Here is a 12,201-nt window from a genome sequence, read left to right as displayed (position 1 = left end):
AAAGTGAGTGATCATCGATCAGTCGTGTCTGACTCTTTGTGACCCCATGGACTATATAGCCCACGGGATTCTCCAGGCCAGAATACTGGAGTGGGTAGCCGTTCCCTTTTCCAGGGGATCTTCCCAACCCAGGGACTGAACCCAGCTCTTCTGCATTACAGGCGGATTCTTTACCTGCTGAGCCACAGCAAAGCTCTTAAAAGGTATTAGTTCAGTTCAGTCGGTCAGTTGTGTCCGACTCTTTGCAACCCCATGAATCACAGCACGCCAGGCCTCCCTGTCCATCACCAACTCCCAGAGTTTACCCAAATTCATGTCCATCGAGTCGGTGACGCCATCCAGCCATCTCATCTCCTGTCGTCCTATTCTCCTCCTGCCCCCAATTCCTCCCAGCATGTAAAAGGTATTCTCACATCTAAATCTCTTCCTCTCCAAACAAATCCCTGCAGTGGTTGGCTACTCTAACAAATTATAACATAATTAACATAAAACAGGCTTCCCTGATAGCTCAGTTGATAAAGAATCTGCCTGCAATGCAGGAAACCCTGGTTCAATTCCTGGGTTGGGAAGATCCGCTGGAAAAGAGATAGGCTACCCACTCCAGTATTCTTAGGCTTCCCTTGTGGCTCAGCTGGTAAAGAACTGCCTACCATGAGGGAGACCTGGGTTCAATCCCTGGGTTGGGAAGATTCCCTGGAGAAGGGAAAGGCTACTCATTCTAGTATTCTGGCCTGGAGAATTCCATAGACTATATAGTCCATGGGGTCACAAAGAGTGGGACACAACTGAGCGACTTTCGCTCACTAATGTAAGACATCCCTATGCTTTTTAAAACACAACTGTTCTGTTTCCCCTACACATTCTTGTAGGAACTTTAGCTGTCATTTAGATTTTACAAAGTGCTTTAGAGATTAACTTATCTAAGAAGAGATTCTTAAGCTTTCTCTAATAGTCAAAGCTATATTAAAGTACTGCATACAAACCTTCATTAATGATTGAGTAATTCTAAAAAGGTGTATCATATTTTCTTGACTTTCACTTTTTAGCTCATTTACTTCCACCTAAGTAAAGAGAAAAGCAACAATTTCATATTTTATAATCCTTAAAATATAAGAATTCTTTCAGTTGTACCATTCAGTGATTTCAGGGACAATTTAATCATAGTTGTATATATGTATCTATGCTTTATCAATTAAGTACCTTGGATAAGGAAATTAACAAATTATCTGCCAATTCTTCTTGACGAGGCAGCTCATCTGGGTCAACCTTTCTTATTTCTTTCCAGTTTATATTAGGTGGCATCTTGAATTCTTTCACTGCGCTTTACCTTCTGTAACTAAACAAGTGAGTATTATTAGCATTTACAAGGTAAGTAGCATTACTGTTTTTACAGTAATTTAAAGTTGTTACAGATGACATTGTTACAACTCTCTACGGAGTCTGCAAAAAGTTATTGCTTCTCAATTGTGTAACAGATATGTCGATTAAATAGCCTGTATGAAAAGTACAGCAGTTGCAAAAAATCATCAGATATTTTATAGGTCAAATAATTACGAAGGCTTCCATGCTTAAACTAATCTAAGTCAGAACTAAGATTCTGAGTCCCGCTCCTCCACGACCCCTTACGACCTCGAACACCTAATGGTGCCAAGCGCGGGGGTGCTTGAAAGGCTGAAATTGAGCCCCGATTCGGAGAAACAAAAACTAGGATTTAAGAAAAAAAAAAAGTGAGGAAATATACGATTGAAACGAGTGCAGTTGGGCCTGGGAAATCAGGGCTGCAGCGAAAGGCAAGCAAAGCGATTGCGGACAGGAGGCTAAGGAACGGGGAAACTGAGCTGTTGTCTATCTCTGCCCCGAAGGTTAAAGAACCTGCGTGGGAAGAGACTCGGTTTGCGCTCACCAGGATCCACCTACCTACACCAAACCTGGCAACCAGCGGCGGCAGCTCAGCTACCGTACCCACTCGGCCCGGCCCAGCCGCCAAACCTGACCGCTCTCCAGCGCCTTTCCTATCGGACACTGGATCCCGCCAACTGGTCCGGAGCGAGTAATAGCGACAGCGGCTGCTAGGCGACACCATTCCCCACCCCGCCGAGGCCGCAACAAGAGCCCGGATGCTAGCGATGCCTACATTTCACGACCGTCGGTGATGCTTTACGTTCAGATTCCCGCGCGAGTTCCCTGCACTGTGTGTTATGGACGAAGTGAAGGCGTGAGGTGAAGACTCCAAATCCCAAAATGCAGTTCTGCTTGGAGGCCGGGACTTTTAGGACGATGAAGTCTCTGAGAAGTGGAGGTAGGCCGTTCCCGGCGTGCAGTGCGGGAGGCTGCGGCGGTACCGGGGTGCGGGGGAACCGCCCGGAGGCGGGAGGCGCTGCGGCCGAGGCGTGTCTGCGCTGGTGACCTGAAAGAGGCCGAACATGACTGTGCCTTCGGTGGCGTCGCTCGCCAGACCGCTCTTCCCGAGGTTTCTCTAAGTCTACCCCGGGTGGAACTGCTCCCAGGTGAGGTCGGGCTATTGGTTAGTGACGGGGAGGAGTTAACGGGAGCGGTCCCGGGTGAGAGAAGCTGCTGCCTTTGGGGCTGAGGGGCCCGGCCGGAGTCTGAAGAGGTGGGAGGACGCCGCTCTCTCCTTGGGCGTTCGCTGGCGACGCCCTGGGTGGTGCCCTCTGGAAAAAGGCAGACGTCTTAGCTTCTTCGATTTCATAGTCTGTCTCTGTACAGTGGAGTGGGGGCCGCGAGCCTGGCAGGGGGCGAGTGAGAATTTGGGAAGACGACACGGCATCCTCCGACCTCGGCCGCCTTACCTGTAGCCCCATTATCTTCGCGGGTTGACGAACGAGAAGGTTGAGCGAAGGTTCCAGAGAGGAGAGGTTAGAACTTGCCCAGGCCACTGCTAGGAGGTAGAAAGAGAAGGCACCTCTGTACTCACCAGCCCTGTTGCTGTCACTTGCTTGGTGACCAAGGGTGGTTTTCCCTGACAACTGCCTTCTTAAACGCTTGCAGCTTTTCTTTGTGCAAGTTTTGCCCATCGGGCTGCTCTCAACCATTCTGGAATGTGATACACCGCTAGGAAAACTTTCTTAAGCTGTAGACTTGAAAGCTAAATATATTTTCAACTGGACCAGTGCATCCATCTTTTTAAAATTTGAAGCTCTTTCTTTCATTTTCTAACTATAATTGATACCGAAGTTTACTGTTGAAAATAATTTCTTTCCAAACCGTTCAGTAGAAAATAAAAAACATAATTTTGTGATCCATTTAGAGACATTCATCGGATTTGTAGAATAGTGATCATTTTGTCTGGTCCTTTACTGGAAGATGGTATGCCAAACACTGTTCATTAACCCTTTTTTGACTATGCCGTATGTCCCCATAAATTATCTTATAAATGAAAGTTTGTGCCTGTTGACAGATCTGTTCTTTGTTTCTGTCAGTTTGCTTTTTTTAGATCCCACATATAAGGGAGATCACAGTTGTTTTTCTTTCTCTCTCTGACGTTTCACTTAGCATAATGCCATCATGTTCCATCCATGTTGTCATGATGTCATAAATGGAAAGATTTCTTTTCGTGTGTGTCTGAGTCATATTGCCTTGTGCGTCCATACTATTCAGACGTGTTCTTTATCCTTTCATCCATGCATTTATGCTTAGGTTGTTTCCATGGGTTGGCTATTGTAAGTAACGCTGAATGAATATCTGTTCAAAAGAGTGATTTAGTTTTCTTCAAATATATACCCAGAAGTGGAACTGCTGGATAGTATGGTAGTTCTGTTTTTAAGTTTTTGAGAAACCTCTATCATTGTTTTCTATGATGGTTTCATCAGTTCGCACTCCCACCAGCCATACACAAGTGTTCCCTTTCTTCCTCATTTTTGCCACCAATACTTACCTCTTGTCTTTTTGATGATACTCATTCTTACCAGGTGTGAAGTAATTGATACTCTGTAGTTTTGATTTGCATTTCCCTGACTTTGTGTGATTATGAGCACTTTTTCATGTACCTGTTGGCCATTATATGTCTTTGGAAGAAGTTCCTGTGCCATTTTTGAATCAGGTTTTGTTTTTCTGTGATTGAGTTGTATGAGTTTTTATTTTGAATATTAACCTGTTTACATATCTATTTTTGCAAATATATTCTCCCATTCCATGGATTTCCTTTGTTATGTGAAAATGTTTTAATTTGACATAGGACCATTTATTTATTTTTGTTTTGTTTTTGTTGTGCTTTGGTTCCAAATCCAAAAAGTCATTTCCAGGACCAATGTCAAGGAGCTTATCCCCTATTTCTACTGGAAGGATTACAGTAGTCGGTTGTATGTTGAATTCTTTAATCCATTTTGAGTTGATTTTTGTGAGTGAAGTAAAACAGGGGTTAGTTTCGTTCTTTTGCTTGTGGTTCTGTTTCCTCAAAACCATTTATTAAAGAGACTATTCTTTCCCCATTGTATATTCTTGATTCTTTTATTTCTGGCCTCCTGAGTCTGTTCTATTAATCTGTGTGTTTTTATGCTAGTTGCAAACTGTTTTGATTACCATAGCTTATTCATTATTTCATTTAATCTTCATAATAACTCAGTGAAATAGCTGCTTATATTGTTCTCGTTTCCAACTAAGTTAAGAAACCAAGGCTTGGAGAGTTTAAGAACTCTGCTCAGACTTGAATAGTATGATTGCACATGAATCTTTCTGGTTAAAGGATATGTTTGTAACTGATACATGGCTTTCTCTTCCATGATGGAGACCAATACTTGTAATGTGCTTATTCCTCTGTCTTGCTGTCTATATTAAAATATGTATTCTGATTACATAACTTTGTTTACTCAAGAATTTGAATTAAATATTCTTCATGTTCAGTGTTTTCAATTCATAATTTAGCAGGAGGAGGCAGAGAGGAAAGCTAGTGTTTCTGGAGCACGTATGTCATTTACTGTGCTTAAAACTATATACTTGCTTTTATAGTAGTAATCTGTTATTTTTGCTGCAGCACCTTATTTTTATTCTTGTTTTTTCATTCATTATGACTGTTATTTTCTATTTATTATTTTTGTTCTGTCTGTTTTAGTCTTTTCTGCCTTTACCTCTCCTCACTTTCTTCTTCACATTTAAGGTACCTGGCCTAATAGTAAGTTTTATTCTCATTTTTCAAAACTGAATGAGTACAGGTTCAGAGAACCTAAGTACTTTTGTAATAATTGATGAAACTAAAGTTACAACCCACATCTCAATTACAATACTGATTAAATGCAAAATCTTGCTTAAATTTTATAACTTTGTTATTGTTTTTCAGTCTCTTAAGTCATGTCTGACTCTTTGTGACCCCATGAACTACAGCATGCCTGGCTTCTCTGTCCTTCACTATCTCCCAGAGTTTACTCAAACTCATGTCCATTGAGTTGATGATGCCATCCAACCATCCTATCTGTCACTTCCTTCTCCTCCCGCCCTCAATCTTTCCCAGCATCAGGGTCTTTTCCAGCAAGTCAGCTCTTCATATCAGGTGGCCAAAGTATTGGAGCTTCACCTTCAGCATCAATTTTCCCGTGAATAATCAGGGTTGGTTTCCTTTAGGATTGACTGATTTGATCTTCTTGCTCTCAAAGGGACTCTCAAAGAGTCTTCTTCAGCACCACAGTTAGAAAGCATCAAATCTTCGATCCTCAGCCTTCTTTATGGTCCAGCTCTCACATCTGTACATGACTACTGGAAAGATCATAGCTTTGACTCTTCGGACCTTTCTAGGCAAACTGATGTCTCTACTTTTTAATACACTTTACTCATTCTAACGGTATTTTAGGGCTTATTCATTCACTCTGCTACTGGGGATGCAGTAGGAAATGAGTTAACTAAGGTCTAGGCTCTAATGCACTGTAGTATGTTTGTACCTAACTGTGGACAAATAAATTTAACTCAGGTTCTAGTTCAGTCACTCCCTATGTATAATTTTGAGGAAAATCCCTAAAACCCACTATTATTCTTCTTATAGTTTTCTAAATCACTGAATTTTCACCAAGAGAAGGAAATTATCTGACAGTTTAATAAATGGCTTTACTATAGGAGCACTTGCCTAAATCTGCCTTCTTTCATCTCTTTGGGTTTATGAGCAGTTTTATCTTCCCAGAGTCACTTCACAAAAAGACTTGCCTTTTATAATTGCTACTTCTGTTCTCTGTACCAACCAACCTACATTCTAGATGTAATTTCCATCCCTTTTATGCTGCCTTATCAAGAAAAGGAATAGTAACTTACTGTTCCAGTTTCTAACATAAAGCATGGTGTTGAGAAATTTAGTCTCTACTGTGTGCAGAAAATGTTTTGTTTAGCCTTGCATTCATGGAGAGGAATCTGTGTGCAGCAAGCAGACACTTGTCTTCTCTCACCATGAAGAGACTGGAAAGATCAGTAGGAATCAGTGTGAATACAAACCATGCAAGCCAAAGGCTTACTTCTGAAGAAGATATAATCATGAAACTGCTGAGGTGAGAAGATGTTCCTCGACAGGCTAAATACTCCCAGATTTCATGTAATATAAATATGTCATAAAATAGTCCTATGGATTTCTTTTTTCCATGATTGTGTTGTCGGGGTATGGAAGAGTGAGCACTCAGTACAGTTTTGAAGGACTTGCATTGTCTTCTATGTTCATAATGTGCTTACGAGTGGTCAGTTGCATTTGTATTCTTTGGATATAGTGACACCGCATTTGGTAAGCCAATCAAGCTTTCCATCCACTCACACTGTGTATCTGTGTGAATATGCTTTCGTGCCTAGGAAAAGAACTGGAAGTTCCTTTTGGTCTGTTTGTGCTGCCAACAGAATACCGTAGATTCGGCGGTTTATAGGCAATAGGAATTTCTCACAATTCTGAAGACTGAGAAGTCCAGAATCAAGGCATAGCAGATTCAGTATCTAGTGAGGATCTGGTTGATAGCAGGCATCTTTTCACAGTGTCCTCACATGGCAGAAGGGGCACTGGATCTCTCAAATCCATTAGTAGGATTAATGCCCTTATAATAATATGAAGCTCCACCCAGGCCCCCTCCTCCAAATAACATCGGGCATTAGGATTTAACATGAATTTGTGGGTGGGGGAGACACACAAACATCCAGTCTATAGCACTCCTACAACTAACATGCAACAGGGATGTGTTACATTGTTACAGTAAAGTGAATCTTGCTGCCCTCTCTCTATGTCCTTATGTAGCCCTCCCCCTTTGCCCTAACCTCTTTCCTTGCAGGTGGCTCCTTTATACAAAACCCAAGATGACTCCAGAACTGAACTCAGGACATATATGAGAAATAGCTCTCCTCCCTTTGTCTCATAATATGCTTCCTTAGAGAATCTTCAAAAATTCTATTGTCTTGACCCTTTATAACCTCTCCCACGTTGTTTCTGGGTTTACCTTGCTTGATTGATAGTAAAAAATAATGCAGTATGCAAGAACTTGAAAAGTGCATGTGCATTGGAACCTACCATCTGGCTTTCCTGACAGTACCATTTAAAGTTCAGTTTAACCTATTGAAGAATATGACCACAAGAAGTAGAAAGGACTAAATGCTCTTAGCTACATTTAAAGCTTGATTTACCTAATTTAAAGCTGCATTTGTAATTTTAGTATTTTCATTTTTATTCAGGGACTTCAGATGCCTGACCTAACAAGCAAAACTTTCTCAAAATTTAAACAACTAGAAAACTATACTTAAAACTATGGCAACTCCCTTGGTCTTATAAAAATTTCAATATTTGTAAACTTGGCTATAAATTCTTATACTTTTCAACTAAAAGTCTTAAATCCAGAAATCGCATGGTCAATAATTTAATATTATGGAAAGGGAGGCCACCTGAGAGGTTTCTGACCCATCCACAAGACTTGATTTTCACTACCTGATGGTGAAAGTCTTGAGTTGTTTTGTTTTTCTGTATTAGAGACACACATGATTTTAAAGTAAAATCATTCTTCACTCTGTGTTTAAACTCATCAAGTGTTCTCTAAATTATTTCTTGAGACTGTCATTCAATAGCCTGCTGACCGATTCTATTGTTGCCTGGGTATTACTGGTTGAATGGCTGTAGTTTGGGTATTTCCTTTGTCACTCTCTGGTGCTTGATTTCCTGTCTCCTGATTTCCCTGTCTTTGTGTTTCTTACTTCCTCGTGTTATTGGAGTAAGTCTTCTATTAGTTTCCTGAGAGGAGAATTGTTGGAGGTACGTTTTTGAGATCTTGAATGTTTTACAGTATTTTTATTCTGCTTTCCTACTTGGGAAATTAGACTTTATTAAAATAAAATTTTAATTTGGAAATGATTATCCAGCAGAAATGTGAAGCATTATTTCCTTTTTGTTTTCTGGATTTTTTTCTCTGGCTGCTAGTATTGTTGGTAAAAAAAAAGGAGTTTAATTGGATTTTGACCTTTGGTATGGAACCTGCCTTATTTCTTTCTGAAAGTTTTAGTACCCTCTCTTTTTGTACAGGATTCTGGGTTCAAATGGTAGAAGATAGCTTGAGGGTCTAAAAGTATGTAGACATACTTTTAACTTAACCCTCATTTTTAATACGCTGTGTCCTTTCTATCATCTCCAGAAGCAGACACTCTGTTTCACCTGCTCCAGAGAGAAATTCTCCAGTCTTCTGCTTTGATGTAGGAGGGAAAGTTACTTGACTCTATGCAGTGAGAGAGGGGTCTAAACTTTAACAAATCCATCTGTTCCTCACCCTACTTCTTGAGTTCCTATGCACCAGTTTTTGAGATTGGTGCTGTAAGGGGTGAAGAAAATTTTCCAGCTTTTCCCCCTTCAATTAAGGATTCACTTTCCTGAGTTTTGTGAGTCATTTAGGAATCCTTTTGCCTTTTCAGCTTCCAGAATGTTCTGATATCTCCTCTCCAGTTGTCTTTATCCTTGTGAATTTATAGTCTTCCTTTTCTAAGAAGTAACAACTGTTATTTTAGTGTGATTGAGAAGGAAATAAGCAGATCTCTCCAGTCTTTAAATAAGCAGTATCAACTTTGTCATGATAATAGGTGTGTACAAGTCCATACCATTTAGGTATGCTAAATTGCTTCTGGATCAAGATAAACCCTTCGATAATTTTTCTATACATCTTCAAAAGGTACAGCTAATTACCTTTCTGATTTGCTGGTTTCAATTTAGCATGTCTTTAAAAACTGTCAGTCAGTCAGTTCAATCCCTCAGTTGTGTCCAACTCTTTGCGACCCCATGGACTGCAGCACTCCAGGCCTCACTGTCAATCACCTACTCTTGAAGTTTACTCAAACTCATGTACATTGTGTCGGTAATGTCATCCAACCATCTCATCCTCAGTCACCTCCTTCTCTCGCCCTCAATCTTTCCCAGCATCAGGGTCTTTTCCAATAAGTCAGTTCTTTGCATCAGGTGGCCAAATTACTGGAGTTTCAGCTTCAGCATCAGTCCTTCCAATCAGTATTCAGGACTGATTTCCTTTAGAATGGACTGGTTGGATCTCCTTGCAGTCCAAGGGACTCTCAAGAATCTTCTCCAACACCACAATTCAAAAGCACCAATTCTTTGGCACTCAACTTTCTTTATAGTCCATTTCTCACATCCATACATGACTACTGGAAAAACCATAGCTTTGATTAGACAGACCTTTGAGGCAAGGTAATGTCTCTGCTTTTTAATTTCATGGCTGCAGTCACCATCTACAGTGATTTTGGAGCCCCCCAAAATAAAAGTCTGTCACTGTTTCCATTGTTTACCCATCTGTTCACCATGAAGTGATGGGACCAGATGCCATGATCTTAGTTTTCTGTACGTTGAGTTTTAAGCTGACTTTTTCACTCTCCTCTTGCACTTTCATCAAGACGCTCTTTAGTTCTTCGGTTTCTGCCCTAAGTGTGGTATCATCTGCATATCTGCTGCTGCTGCTAAGTCGCTTCAGTTGTGTCTGACTCTGTGCGACCCCACAGACTGCAGCCAACCAGGCTCCACCGTCCCTGGGATTCTCCAGGCAAGAACACTGGAGTGGGTTGCCATTTCCTTTTCCAATGCATGCAAGTGAAAAGTGTAAGTGAAGTCGCTCAGTCGTGTCCGACTCCTAGCGACACCATGGACTGCAGCCTTCCAGGCTCCTCCATCCATGGGATTTGCCAGGCAAGAGTACTGGATATCTGAAGTTATTGTTATTTCTCCCGGCAGTCTTGATTCCAGCTTGTGCTTCTTCCAGCCCAGCGTTTCTCATGATGTACTCTACATAGAAGTTAAATAAGCAGGGTAACAATATACAGCCTTAACGTACTCCTTTCCTGATTTGGAACCAGTCTGTTGTTCCATGTCCAGTTCTAACTGTTGCTTCGTGACCTGCATACAGATTTCTCAAGAGACAGGTCAGGTCGTCTGGTATTCCCATCTCTTGAAGAATTTTTCACAGTTTGTTGTGGTCCATACAGTCAAAGGCGTTGGCATAGTCAGTAAGCAGAAGTAGATGTTTTTCTGGATCTCTCTTGCTTATTTGATGATCCAGAGGATGTTGGCAATTTGATCTCTGGTTCCTCTGCCTTTTCTAAATACAGCTTGAACATCTGGAACTTAACAGTTCACGTACTTTTGAAGCCTGGCTTGGAGAATTTTGAGTATTACTTTACTAGTGTGTGAGATGAGTGCAATTGTGCAGTAGTTTGAGCATTCTTTGGCATTGCCTTTCTTTGGGATTGGAATGAAAACTGACCTTTTCCAGTCCTGTGGCCACTGCTGAGTTTTCCAAATTTGCTGGCATATTGTGTGCAGCACTTAAAAAGTTTAATGTTTTCTAAATTTTTCTTAATTCTAAAATAATTTAATACCTTCTCATAGGCTCTTGTGTATGCATTTTTATACAAATCTTATGTCTGATTTGATGTCTCTTGTTGTTCTTCTCTGATCTGACCAAAACTCCTACAGATTTATCTCAGGTTCCAGATCTTTTGGCTCTGTGAATGACACATTAATTTCCTGTTCCTACTGTAACACATGCCACAAATGTGGTAGCTTAAAATATCAGATTTATTATTTTACAGTTCTGGAAGTCAGAAATCCTCAGCAGGCTGTAGTCCTTTGAGGAACTCTAATGAATAATGTGTTTGTTTGCCTGTTCCAGCTTCTGCCATTGTACTTGTGGCCCCCAGCTAACCATCATATCACTCTGACCTCTGCTTTTTTTTTTTTTTTTTTGACTCTCCTGTGTCCCTGATTCATTTGTGAGGTTTCTTTTCACCTAGATGGTCCAGGATAATATCCTCATCTCAAAATCCTAAATTTAGTTGCACCTTTTAAGTCTATTTTGCTATAAGGTAACATATTCACAGGTTAAGATGGTTTACATATTTGGAGAAGGTTCTCTCCACAAGCGATAAACTAAAGTTATGCTAATGACACTACTCAAACTAGAAAAGTAAATCATCAGCATCCTTATTTTTATAATAGGGTTGTTTCTTCAATAACCTCCAGTTCATATAGTTCTTTCTCCTCTATAAGCATTGTTTCACTGGATTCTTTTTAAAGCTTTGACTTAAATTATACATTGTCATGTATGAATGAAGGCCAGTCTATAGATTGAAGGCTTTTGTTACATTGGGAAAAAGAAAAACAGTGGTTTATATCTGGATCATAAACTGCTTCTATACCCCAGGGGCCAAGCAGATAACATAAATCCATCAAATAACTCAACCTCAGTGGAAGATAATGGAACTGTAGTAAACTGGCTAGTATACAGTGAGCTTAAAGGCATTCAGACAGACATTTTGAAAAGACTTGATCAATCTGAGCAAGGCTTCAGGCTACAATTTTGGACTCTTGATTTAAGTAATAGTTGATCTTCAGAACCATAAGGTACTAAAATTTATCTACATTTTATCAAGATTTTGTCTAAGATTTATATACATTTTAGAAAACTCATGATCATTGTCTTTTTAAGTATATATTTGTTTTCCCACAAGGATTCATTTAGATCCTGCTGGGACATATCATACCAGGTTTTCTTTAGTTATCTTCATTTCCCAGGTAACTGACCTGTGATAGCTGAAGAAGTTAGCTATCTAGTTAGCTAAAGAATGTAAACATGAAGGTGAAGTCTCTCAGTCCTGTCCGACTCTTTGTGACGCCATGGAGTGTAGCTTACCAGGCTCCTCCCTCCATGGGATTCTCCAGGCAAGAGTATTGGAGTGGGTTGCCATTCCCACATT

At 40.5% G+C, this 12,201-nt stretch overlaps 2 protein-coding genes across 14 annotated transcripts in view; one reads left to right on the top strand and one right to left on the bottom strand.

Moving 5' to 3' along the window:
* CEP290 (centrosomal protein 290) overlaps nucleotides 1–2,242 on the bottom strand; it is an 89,018-nt gene extending 86,776 nt beyond the window's left edge. For 8 of the 12 annotated variants that reach the window (XR_005719858.1, XM_040234457.1, XM_040234456.1 and 5 more), the window contains exons 1-3: nucleotides 1,918–2,107; nucleotides 1,201–1,330; nucleotides 984–1,061 (exon numbers count right to left, since the gene is read on the bottom strand). Coding sequence is in view for 11 of the 12 variants with exons in the window: in XM_040234457.1 (XP_040090391.1) it covers nucleotides 984–1,061; nucleotides 1,201–1,302 (180 nt within the window). In the remaining variant the exon portion in view is untranslated. The other 4 variants (XM_040234455.1, XM_040234453.1, XM_040234452.1 and 1 more) reach the window with 4 other exon arrangements.
* TMTC3 (transmembrane O-mannosyltransferase targeting cadherins 3) overlaps nucleotides 2,210–12,201 on the top strand; it is a 50,161-nt gene continuing 40,169 nt past the window's right edge. Inside the window, exon 1 of one of the 2 annotated variants that reach the window (XM_040234466.1) lies at nucleotides 2,210–2,299. The gene's annotated coding sequence lies outside the window, so the exon portion shown is untranslated. Of the gene's footprint in view, nucleotides 2,300–2,332; nucleotides 2,508–12,201 lie in introns of those variants that run through there. The other variant, XM_040234465.1, reaches the window with a different exon arrangement.

This window comes from Oryx dammah, unplaced genomic scaffold (genome assembly GCF_014754425.2).
Source record: "Oryx dammah isolate SB20612 unplaced genomic scaffold, SCBI_Odam_1.1 HiC_scaffold_29, whole genome shotgun sequence".
Lineage (NCBI taxonomy): Eukaryota > Metazoa > Chordata > Mammalia > Artiodactyla > Bovidae > Oryx > Oryx dammah.
This window is presented reverse-complemented; position numbering and strand designations above follow the sequence as displayed.